Consider the following 13380-nt stretch of genomic DNA (forward strand, 5'->3'; position numbering starts at 1 on the left):
CACAGTCTCCGGATCTTAACCCCATAGAAAATTTATGGGACCATTTGGATAGCAAAATTCGAAGCCATTCTATTTCAAATAAAAATGAATTATGGGAAGTGCTAAAAACTGAATGGGCGGCCATTTCCAGTAAAGATTGTACGAGATTGATCGATTCGATGCCACGAAGATGTAGAGAAGTAATGAATTCAAAGGGATATTCCACTAAATATTAGTAATTTTTATATTATCTTGAATTTTAATAAACATTCTTCTTAAGTTTCCATACTTTTGACCAAGAAAATATTCATAATTTTTTGTATATTTTTTGATAGCTGTAATTTTTTATTTAAATGTATTAGGTTTTGTAGGAAATTATTTGTAGGTCACGATTATATAAGTCGTTTTATTTCATATTTTAATTTCTCAGCATAAATGACAAATTAAAGAAGTTTCCATACTTTTGGCCACCACTGTAAATGTCTATGGTACGACCAGTAAGGACAAATAGTACAAGACATATCAAAACCACACTAAGAACGGAATCACTCAGCATGAAAATTTAAGGGTCAACATAAACAACCTAAAAAATAAAACTCTAATAACAAAGTATGGTACTTATATCGGTCATTACTAAAATGTTGTTCACGGTTCATTGAGAATTCGTGGCGCGCAGAAGAATTTTACCGTACCGCCGAGGCTCATTTTTATTTATGGTTGGCCGGCGTACGAACCATCGATGGTACTGTTAATTTAACTAAAGGGTTCGGCTGGACGGTACGACCTACATATAATTTTTATTATGCTTGCGCGAGCTCGCTGATAATATGCAAGCCTCTCAAGTATATTAATTGTTCTTAAGCGGTATTTTTCGAGGTTAAGTACTGTTGGTGGGACGTAGCACTGAGGAACGTACGACCTACGGTTTTATTGCGTGTGCTACGTCCTACTAAGTACCGGGTATAGGTAGCTCGATGGTATTTTATTAATAAGAATACGATAATTATTGATGTATACAAGGTTTTGCAAAATTCCGTGGACATTAGGGTGGGCTAAAAAAATCAACTATTTTTTTTCACTCTATACTCTGAAAAAAAACTCTCTCCAAGTATGAGCTCTTAATTTTAATAGGAAGGTTTTTTTCTTTTTTTTTTCTCTCTTTTCGTCTCTAAATTTTTCTTAAAATTTAAACGATATACAGGGTGTTTCAAAACAAATGCGAGAAACTTCAGGGGGTGATCCCTTGTTCAAAATAAAGTGTAGTTTGCTTCATAAACGTTGGATCAAAAGTCCACCATTAGGGAGATATCGCGGTACAAAGATGGCGGAAAAATAATGTTTTTATTTTTTATCTTGAAAACGGAAAGAGATAGACTAATGAAATTTTATGGAAGCATTACTGTTATGAAAACACACTTTCTGGTATTTTTTTCATTTTTTTTAAAATGAGCGGAAGGGGTTGAAATAAACTGCCCCTATCATCTTTCAATGAAATTTAAAGAAAAATATTATCAAACACATACAAAAAAATTAATTTGGGTAATTTAGTTTGTTTAGAAACTTTTTTATCTCTTGTATTTTTTTGATAAAACTCACCGATTTGAAATTAAAAAATAAAATGTAAAGCATTACATGTCAGGACAAAAAACATTTTCTGATCAAGAATCTAGTGGGCTGCTGTAATTTTTTTAGGAAAAAATCTTGTCGGCCGCTGTTACTTTTTAGGATGTTCCTAATATTATTTTATTTGACATTACTCTACTGCAATACGTTATTATCTAGATGATTATTATTATCGTTATTATCACTAGATTCTTAATCTAAAAATGTTTTTTGTCCTGACATGTAATGCTTTACATTTTATTTTTTAATTTCAAATCAGTGAGTTTTATCAAAAAAATACAAGAGATAAAAAAGTTTCTAAACAAACTAAATTACCCAAATTAATTTTTTTGTATGTGTTTGATAATATTTTTCTTTAAATTTCATTGAAAGATGATAGGGGCAGTTTATTTCAACCCCTTCCGCTCATTTTAAAAAAAATGAAAAAAATACCAGAAAGTGTGTTTTCATAACAGTAATGCTTCCATAAAATTTCATTAGTCTATCTCTTTTCGTTTTCAAGATAAAAAATAAAAACATTATTTTTCCGCCATCTTTGTACCGCGATATCTCCCTAATGGTTGACTTTTGACCCAACGTTTATAAAGCAAACTACCCTTTATTTTGAACAAGAAATCACCCCCTAAAGTTTTTCGCATTTGTTTTGAAACACCCTGTATATTAAATAATGTTCTCTTTGCAGATACACTGTCAACTACAAGATGCAGAGTTCAACCCCCAGGTCTCAGCTACATGCAAGGCAGATCATACGATGAACATCAAAGTGAACTTCAACAACTCCTTCTACGGTACCATCCACGCAAGAGATTACCGGACGCCATCTTGTATGGCTGTGGGTGATGGTGGTAAAACTGTTACCCTCACCATAAGTCTTCTAGCACCCCCCGGTTCAGCTGGATACTGTGGATTGATTACCAATAACGTAAGTCCTAGGATTTGATGATATTAATATGAACTATACAGGGTGGCCCGAACTGTATTCCGAAAACTTCGGCAACATATTTTACTGATAAAAATAAGTAAAAAAGTTCATATAAATGTATGTCCTAAAATGCTTAGTTTCGGAGATACAGGGTGTAGTAACGTCAATATTTGGATGAAAATTGGTGTCTGGGAGATTTTTGACATGAGAAAATTGATTTCGATGTCAATATGGCTCCTACTTGTAGAGGGCACCACCTACGAATTTTTTAAATGGTTTGAAGAATAATAACTTTCCTTCCGTACCTGTATAAAACTAGCTAGTTAAAAAATATTCATTTACGACGTTTTTCACGTAAAAAAGGTCTCTTGGTAAAAATCGCTACGAGTAATGGTTCTCGAGATATTTGGAATCGAAATTACCGATACCTGTCATCATTGACATAAATTAAACATGTTGTCTAATTAGTTATTAGACTAAAATCATAAATTTGAAATGTTTTTGTGCCAAAAGTTCAACAGAAACTGTTTTATCATCATTTTTTCCCAAATTTTCATTTCAGTCAAATAACTATCTACTCAACATCTTTATTTTTAGTCAATAATGACATGTATTGACTATTTCTATTGTAAATATCTTGAGATCGGTTGCTCGTAGCGATTTTTACCAAGAAACATTTTTTACGTAAAAAATTACGGAAATGTATATTTTTTTTACTCAGTAATTCTATAAAGGTACGGACAAAATGTTATTACTCTTCGAAACAATTAAAACCTTTGGTTAAAACCTTTGAATAAGAAGACTAAGGAAGGAGCATAATGCTATCCATGTATTCATGCATGGTGGGCGGAAAAGCCACCATAAAAGCTCTCTAGGGTGGGGATCCTTGACAGTTCTGTTTGACGATTCATTTGACACATTTGAATTTGATTTGAAATTTTGTGGATTTGTCAGTCTTTACGGAGCTTATTTTATGTTATTTATTATTTATTCTACTACTGATAGTTGTATAAAGGTAGTAAATCTAGATGGAAATTGTGGCAGAACTTAAATTAACAGTGACACTATCGCGATTTATCGAAAAAGACTCTAAAATAGTTGGTTGTGTAGCGTGCGGTAGATCTCGGCAAAAATTGAGTGAAATAATGGAACAACTTTTCGCTAGTAAGTGACTATATAATATACATACGTGTAGTAAACCGATCATTTATGAAATTCACTTAAATTAACTAAATTATATATTTTTCTTGCATTTTTAGCTTTTAATTATTACTTGTCAAAGATTAGATGTCAAAGAATTTAGATACGTTAATTTGACTTACCTGCTTCAGTAGCGTATCGGATGTTTGTGTTAATAAATACTTATTATAACTTATCTATTTTTATTAGAATTATATATTTTTATAGCAATTTTAATAACTACCAACATTTATTCACAACGTAAAATAAAACAACAAATTATTGAGTCTACCCCACCTCTACCCTACATCATAGTTTTTCATTTTTTAAATAAAATTAGAACGACACTGATAAACCGGAATTTAAGTCGGCCATATTTGAGGCCCATCGCGGTGTACCTAAGATTTTTGATATGCTCCTTCCTTAGTCTTCTTATTCAAAGGTTAAAACACATGTAGGTGGCGCCCCCAACAAATAGGAGTCATATTGAAATCAAAATCAAATTTCTCATGTCAAAAAACTCCCAGACACCTATTTTCATCTAAATATTGACGTTGCTTCAGAAATTATTTGTAAAAAATCGAAATTAAAATGAAACTTCTACACCCTGTACCTCCGAAACTAAGCATTTTAGAACATACATTTATATGAACTTTTTTACTTATTTTTATCAGTAAAATATGCTGCCGAAGTTTCCGGAATTCAGTTCGGACCACTCTGTATATTTTGAATTCCCAACGTGTTATATAGGTACAACAAAGGTAATAAATTTTAGTAGACTAGGTTTTTAGCTTTTTTCCATAAAATAGATAATTTTTTAATAAATGTTTCTGTCTTGTCGTTATTTTGTCTGCTCGGTCTGGACCCAGCATTATTTTGGTTCATTAAAAATGTAGGTACATTAAAGATTTTATAGTTTTTTTTTATAAAAATATTGTTTTCAAATCAACTGTTAAATTTCTTCTAAAAAACTGTCTTATCTTTGTCTACGTTTGTGTCAGTGAAGGGATCATAGTTTCATAGATGTCGATTTTCGAAAGAAATCAGAACATGTATATTATTTCGTATATTTTTCATTTTATTGATTTTATGGAAAGCACTGTTCATTAAAATGTTGTATCCTATGACTAGGTTTTTAGCTTTTTTCCATAAAATAGATAATTTTTTGGTCATGCAACTACAAAATATTGAACCACATGTCACTGAAAAGCATACTAAAATCTTCTTTCTTCTGAAACATACATTTATCATCTTCAGAGAAAGAAAAATTGTGTAATACACTGTACCCATTGACAGTTTGATATTATATATGACCATGTCGCTGGATATAGTATGGTATTCTTGTGGTACTGTAATTGTTGGGTGTCCCCGCACGTAATATATGCCTATACCTGTCCTGTATCTTCTTTAATTGTAACCATATGGTACTGATTTATGGTTTTGGTCTCATTGTTTCCTCGCATACACGAAAGAAACAAAACGTTTAAGTACTTTACCTCAAGGATTTATTTTTCTTATTGCATTTATTCTCAATATGTCCTTTTGTACTGTACGAAATTCTTATTCTTCTTTCTTTATTTATTTTTTAAAATATTAGGACAAGGTGCAAAAATCTCAAAGAGTTTATACAGGGTGTTTCAATATGCACGTCTCAAGGGACCTATATGTTACTAGCGTGTACCAGCGACTTCGTTCGCGTCGAATCAATCATTTGTAATTGGTGATGATAAAGCAAAGCAAGAATTTCCATTAACATACAAACTGGATAAAATGTTCTCACATTTATGTCAGCATGAGAAAAAACAATATGGCGATATTATTATATAACTTGGTAATATTTGAGGGGTAGTTTCATCTCGTTGGAATTTGACTTTCGAAAAATCCGTTTGCCAAAAATAAGCTCTTTACGTCAAGCAGTTTAAGCAGAATCGTGGTTAAGAAATTACCCAACTTCTTGGAACACCCTGTATGATTCTTTAAAAAATTTCAAAATATGTAAAAAAACCAAATAAATTATGTACAAAATAAATCTATAAAAAAAGGATTTTCATTTAATGTTAATTTAAATAAATAATTGAATTAGTAATTTATAAATAAAGTTTAATAATTTCTATAAAATGGTGTGGCTTTGTTATAACAAGTTATAGCACACTAGTTTGTTATAACTTCAAAAACTCACGGGTGTGTTATTATTTATTTTATATGTCTGCATTTTTAATTATTTTCAAGACTGAAAAACATTAAACCTTGTCATAATATTTTGAGAACTTCAAGGTTTGAACGAAATTTTATGTACTTTTAGAAATCAAAAATAATAAATCTATAATGCTTTATTTTTGTATTAAAATCGATTTTGCGGACGCTTGTTTATGAACGATTTTAGAAAAGACGCTTTCTAGTCTAGTAAATAACAGTAGTTTTTTCAAAATCGGTGACTTGGACGGTGTAGATATTCCCATTTTAGGCTTTTTTTAACTGTTTTCGAGGCACTTAGAAAAATAGTAAACCCAAGTCATAAAATTTCGCCACACATCTAATTATTTGTTCGAAAATAATTCAGATTTTGTTCATGTAAGCATGGCAAAAAAATGTTTTGACCAATCAACGAATTCTGTGCAAAACAAATATTACAAATGTCGTCATGTAGAATGGAAATTAATCACAGATAGCCATGGTTACGTTCATATTTTTTTAGTTACGGTACGTCTGTCCGTTCTATAGCTACGGGGTATCCGTGAGAGCGGAAACGATATTCTCTCGATGCTTTTCGTAAAAAAATTAGACGACGCATCTCATCAATAAAAATTCGACAAATTTGCAAGTAGCCAATAAAATGAGTGGGCGGAGCGATTTGCGGTGACGTACTCGTCAAGTCGACGTATAAAATATGTTGCTGTTTATCTAAATGTTTTTTGTCCGCATTCCTTTCATAGACACAGATCCAGCAGATGTACTGTATAGTATTTCGTATATTTTTCATTTTATTGATTTTATGGAAAGCACTTTTCATTAAAATTTTGTATCCTATGTTATAGGACTTGTTTCTCTCTACAATTTCCTGCCTCACAATGTACCGTTTGAGTCAGGGAAGAGATCATAGTTTCATAGTTGTCGATTTTCGAAAGAAATCAGTACATGTATATTATTTCGTATATTTTTCATTTTATTGATTTTATGGAAAGAACTGTTCATTAAAATGTTGTATCCTATGTTATAGGGCTTGTTTCTCTCTACAATTTCCTGTCTCACAATGTACCGTTTGTGTCCAGGAAGGGTTCATAGTTTCATAGTTGTCGATTTTCGATAGAAATCAGTACATGTATATTATTTCGTATATTTTTCATTTTACTGATTTTATGGAAAGCACTGTTCATTAAAATGTTGTATCCTATGTTATAGGGCTTGTTTCTCTCTACAATTTCCTGTCTCACAATGAATGTACCGTTTGTGTCGGGGAAGGGATCATAGTTTCATAGTTTCGATTTTCTTTGTATACTGACGTATATAAAAGTGATAAATCTATTTAATTATCTATCAATTGCGGAAATCTCTCCATATACAAACCATGTTCGTGCTGGAGAGATTAAATTAGTATAACTCTTTGTTTATAAAGAATAACAAAAAATCTTTTTTTGAGTTTTAAAAATTTGCATTTAGAATAGTATGCGCATTACTAAGTACTTACGTAGGAGTACATGTATTGTTTGTCTAAGTAGTTCCTTTATCGAATTTAGATATATAGCCTATAAAACATGGTAATCTGCATTCTTAGGCGTAGGTACTAACTTGGACATAGAGGAAGAATGTACCAAAATGGCGTACAGCTGTTTTTTCCGGAAATAAATTTAAGTTGGTAGTACTACCGTATTTTTATTGATTTGAAATAAAATTAATTGTATTAATAATTAAAAACGACGAATTTGTAGTTAACAACTCATTTAATACAAGTAAAATTTAATCAAATGTTTCAGTCAAGCATGAAAAAATAATTTACTATCTAAACAACTAAAATTTACCGGCTTGTAGTTAGCAGTTTTTTTATATAACTATTTTATTTAAATGTATTTAAACCAGACCCAGGTATAAATAACACTAGAGAAAGTTGTACTTGGGTACCATTACTATAAAAAGGTCAGAATTTAGATAATACGTACATGAAGTGTTGCAAAATGTTTTATTAGATTTGTTAGTTCAACGTACCTAATAAGCCTTTGTCAGAATTCTAGTTTTGGCTGATAAGGAGGAATGAGGTACCTAAATACAGGAAGGTACAGAATTTTAGAAGGTACTACAGAAAAATTTTGAAAATATGTAGTGTTTTAGAAGACAGACTTAAACAAAACAAATTTCTATAGATTAAAAAAGAACAAATAACAGTATTTTATTAAATCTTAAGTTTAATTATCTTTTTATAACATAATCAATATCTATTTATTGTTCTATGTTTACATATTTTGTATTTTATTTTAGAAAACTCAAGAAAAATCAGTTCCTATAGCGATACGAATCCATAAAACACTAGAACTGGCCGACGACAAGTTCTACGTCATCACTTGTGGAAAGGCTGGATTCAAAAACCAATCTTCGCCAGTGTCTTTGCAAATACTTGATGGAAGCAGAGTGGTGAACAAGGCAGTACTCAGCAATCCCTATACCTTAAGGTACTAATAGTTGTTAAGTTGAAAAACCTATAATTTTTGTATAATTATAATTTAATAATAATGTTCTTCTTTTTTTGTCACTCTGTATATCTGTTTGTGACTTAGAATTATACTTTTATTAATTATGTATTTTTATCCACAGAATTCAAGTTTCCAAACCAGATAGTTCGTATGGCTTCAGGGTTAAAAACTGTTTTGCCTTCAGCAGAGTCAACAACAGCGTTCCAATCATAGATGACAGAGGCTGTCCTGTCAAGGGAGGTATAATAGGAACTTTCACCTACGATGAAGCCAAAGGTATAGCTGATGCACCCATAAGATCAATGTTCAAGTTTCCAGAAGGATCAGAAGTAAACTTTCAGGTAAAATAGAGAAAATATTATTACCAGAGTGAATATGGGGGCACTTGAGCCAAACAGCAAACTTTAACTGATTTAGCCGTTTGTTTTACTGTTTTTATTGCCTGTTTCATACATTTGACGTCTGATTTACTGTTTCTTTTGCTATTTTTGATGTTTTACTGTTTTGGCTCTCTATTTGAAGAGGTGTAAAAGCTGACGACATAAAAACACAAAAGAAACAGTAAAAACAATAAAAAAACGTCAAAAGTAAGCAGTAAACAGTAAAAACAGACAGCAAAATCAGTAAAAGTCTGCTGTCTGACTCAAGTACCCCCATACAATGCCGTCTCTAATAGAACAGCCTTGGGGCGAGATTTATGACGTCACGCTAGTTAGATACTACGGATTAATAAAAAATATGTTGTAGAATACATGGAAAACATAATTATTCCACAGATTTTTGGTTTGTATTTTAAAAATGATATAGTTTACATAATATACAGTTAATAACTACAACATATATACCTGTTTATAGTGATAAATACTTTGGCAAATAAACTATGAACCATACAAATGCAGCAAATGTTTTACAATATACAAATAATGTATAGGTACATAAGATATTGGGTAAAATGTAAATATATTTTAAATTTTGGGGTTTGAAAATCGATCTAATTTAACAAAAAACATTCAATATCTTTTAATAGTGATGTATTATTATTTGCATTCGCAAAATTTATTTGTATATTTTGCAAGTATCAATGTTCGAAAATTTATATAATATATAAATTTATTAGTTTACAAATAGTACAATATCATCTAAAAAAAGGCGTCAGCGATAGCTATGAAATGAAGATCGCTGACATTTTATATGTAAACTTATTCTAAAATTTTTGATTTTCTTGGGATTTTTAGGTTTGGGAAAAACGCTGATTTAAGTTTTCATTGGAGTTTTCATTATTTTTATTTGGTTTAAAAAAAACGTTTCGACTAACTATAGCCTTCATCAGTGTTGTGTCATATGAAAAAAATAGCGTCGAATATAATCCAAAAAATTCAATATAAAATATTCACACCACATAATGTTTACTGTAATTAATAAACTAATATAAACTTATCAAAAGATGACCACATATTTTTTAAAATTATTATTCTTAACAATAAAACTATCTACATTGACTATGGAGTACGCAGTAAACATTATGTGGTGCGTGGTGTGAATATTTTATATGTAATTTTTTGGATTATATTCGACACTATTTTTTTCATATGACACAACACTGATGAAGGCTATAATGTTAGCCAAAACGTTTTTTTTAAACCAAATAAAAATAATGAGAAACCAAATGAAAACTTAATCAGCGTTTTTCCCAAACCTAAATCCCAAGAAAATCAAAAAATTTAGAATATTTAGAAACAAGGTTCAAGAATATCAAATTTTCCAAGATTGTAAAATTCTAGTTAATTATTTTATGTGTACAATTATTTAGGGAATGTCATCGATGTTCATTTCCAAGCCAACTAGACGCCGATTTTTTTCGATGATACGGTATAATTCTTACATAAAATGTAAATAACATTAGACCAATTAAAACAAAGAAATATGAATTTCTTAGGATCTTTAGTAACACCTTTATTCTTAAAACCTTTATTCTTAAATTTTGTATTGCAAATATACCAATTTTATTGTTATTTTATTCATATTGTATTCAGCCATCACTTAAATATTTGATATTAATTTGGTATTATAAATAATCAACACTCTTCAGTAAAAATTACTGAACAAATATATGTTATGCTTTACATACATACCGTATGATCGAATAAAAACGGCGTCAGCGATGGCTATGAAATGAAGATCGTTGTCATTTTATATGTGAAATTATAATGGGAAATGTCATCGATCGTTATTTCCAAGCCAACTGGACGCCGTTTTTTCTCGATCATACGGTATTATCAAACAAAAACACATTCTTCTTTTAAACTTTATCATTCTTGTCTTTACAAAAATATTTGTTTAATTTTGAACTCAAAATAATAATCTTTTTCATGATCTTTAATACACATATTCTTTATTTTTCCCTAGATCATAATACCTACTTACGTGTTTGAATCTATCGAAGCTGAACCAACAACACTTGGAGTGGAGATTCCACAATATGAATAAAATAAACATAATTGTCCAGTTTTCATTAATACCATCATGGGAGAATATTATTTTTAAATTTATTAAAGATAGTTTCAATAGAATTCTCTTAATTTATAACTCGTACCCACTTTTCTTGCTCTTCCGGATACTTGAGGCTGCCTAGTATAACTATCCTTTCCACCAGGAACACAACAAAGATGAGGCATAGCACCAAAAACACACTCCACTTAAGCTTTATTGATGAATTGTTAGAGTCTTAAAAAACACCCACAAAAATCACGATAAATAAAAAATTTATGGGCACTTTTAGGTTAAAGCACTTAACATAACGTGTAATATTTCGTGTTTTTTTATGAGAAACAGAGTGACCATCATAGTGACCATATATCTGGTAGGTAACACCAAAATAATCAGTTTTTTGCACTACAATAACAAATAATACCAAAAATCAACCGACCAAATATGAATACAGAATCTAACCCAATATCTAAGTATGTACAGCTGATGAAGTAAACAAAAGTCCGCCCGTAGGCTCATCTTTTATAGAAGGCACTGTCCCATACTACGACTTAGCTGACGTGTCAACAATTCAATTGTCGACATGACATTCTCGACGTTGCCTAACTCTGCCTGTTCTGTTTTAGTGTGATGTAGCATTATGCAAAGGAGCTTGCCTACAACCATCCTGCTCAGGAGATGTCTCCAATTCCTTGTCATTAAATAACGAAGAAGGTGTCCTTTTAGCTGCCAATACTGTGTTTGTTCTTGATCCCAGTAAGTATCCCCCTTAATAAACTAATTCCATGATAATATTGCCTATTACTACACCATTTTTTTCTCTAGGTGAAGCTCCTTTGATTCAAGAACTCTGCGAAGACTCAACTGGTGTCCATCCCAGTTGGTTACTGTGGCTCTGCGTAGCTTTTGGAATCCTGTTCCTCATTATGCTCATCATCAACATTTTCCTCTGTTCTGCCATGACCTGTGCCTGTGCCAGGACAGAGATTATAGAGAAAGAGCCTAGTATCATTGAAGACTATGATCCTTACAGGAGTTGGCATGGTAGCCAGTATGGATCAAGGTAGGTTATTAATAATCTAGTCAATCAACTTTTTTAAGAACATATAAGATCATAAATTATACATATAATCTTTGATACCTTTTATTTGTCTGAAGATATTACTAACAATTTAATTTTTTTTTCCAAGGTATTCCTTGAATGGAGCCCCTCAAAACCCTAAGGGCTATACCTCAGGTGGTTCAACACTAAATTCAGCAAGATCGATTTCATCACACAGTGATCACTATGCCATCGTTCACTCAAGACCTGGCAGTAGGGGGTATAAAAATAGGGGGCCTCCATCACACATAGGGAGTCACTACAGTGGGAAATAGAAAAAGGACTAAATAAAATTAAGAGAAGAAAAATAAACGAATACTTGTATAAAAACTTATAGCGAAATGTGTATCATAGACTAAAAAATTATGAATAACTATTAATAATAATGTAAAATTGTCAGGTTTCAATTTGTTTATACGTTATTGCTTGTATATTTATATACAAAAACAATGACAATGACCATGAAATGAGGATTTCAAAATTAAAAATATCTGTGATGACCAGTAAGTGAAGAACTAAAAACCTGAAGATTTTTTGTAAAAAACACACAAAGTGTGTAGTTAGTTTTAGTCTATGATATACTCATTCTAACCAGTGAAGACATATGTCTTTTATGATTCATAATGAGGCATATTAGTGAGCTGAGCGTACATAGGGTATTATTTTAGTGCATAGCCAAACTTCAGGAGATAATTCTTTGAGTCATATTAAGACGAAAAAAATTACCCCTAGAAATTTGGCCTACATACTTAAATAACATCCTGTATATGGAGTTAATGTTACACATAGTCCTAATATTCATTCATTCTGGATAGGATAATATATTATTAGGGCTCTGTGTATTATGGGTTACATATACTTCACAATAAAAGTTCAATTCTCAGATCTGCATTCATAACATAATCAATATTTTTGTCTAAAGCTTTAATTTTTTTACAAAATCTATTATAAAATTTATATTTTAGAAATTATTGAATTTTAAGCAACATTTTAAGACAACTTTATTTGTATAAATTGTAAATTAGATTTAAATAATTATTTTTAAGACATATTTTATGCTACTAGTATATTTATTAGGATACTTTCTCATTTTTTTTATCATTCATTTCTATATTCTTTATACTTTTCTTTGTCTAATTGTAATGTAATAACTCTAAATTTGTTAAAAAATAATGAAAATACCAGTCGAAACACTGTTAAAAGAATTCCTTTACTCTGTATTAAAACAACTTAAATTTATTTTCTATTTGTTTTGTTTATTAATTTTAACTTTTTTAGTAGATTTAAGTTTGTAAATTTATCTTTTTCTATGAATTTTCATCACAATAATTGTTATGTAAAAAGTCTGATAAATATACAAAGCCAGAAAAAATATATGTAAATAAAAAATTATTACTTTACTTGAC

At 30.5% G+C, this 13380-nt stretch overlaps 1 protein-coding gene across 1 annotated transcript in view; it reads left to right on the forward strand.

Annotated features, from left to right (window-relative positions):
* Positions 1-13336, forward strand: part of LOC115886620 — a 37308-nt gene extending 23972 nt beyond the window's left edge. Inside the window, exons 2-7 of the mRNA XM_030905862.1 lie at positions 2285-2524; positions 8174-8364; positions 8507-8726; positions 11499-11628; positions 11698-11935; positions 12063-13336. Coding sequence (XP_030761722.1) covers positions 2285-2524; positions 8174-8364; positions 8507-8726; positions 11499-11628; positions 11698-11935; positions 12063-12249 — 1206 coding nt within the window. The 3' untranslated portion in view covers positions 12250-13336. The remainder of the gene's footprint in view (positions 1-2284; positions 2525-8173; positions 8365-8506; positions 8727-11498; positions 11629-11697; positions 11936-12062) is intronic.
* The last annotated feature ends 44 nt before the right edge of the window (positions 13337-13380 follow it).

Source organism: Sitophilus oryzae, unplaced genomic scaffold (assembly GCF_002938485.1).
Source record: "Sitophilus oryzae breed Bouriz unplaced genomic scaffold, Soryzae_2.0 scaffold_494_pilon_pilon, whole genome shotgun sequence".
NCBI lineage: Eukaryota > Metazoa > Arthropoda > Insecta > Coleoptera > Curculionidae > Sitophilus > Sitophilus oryzae.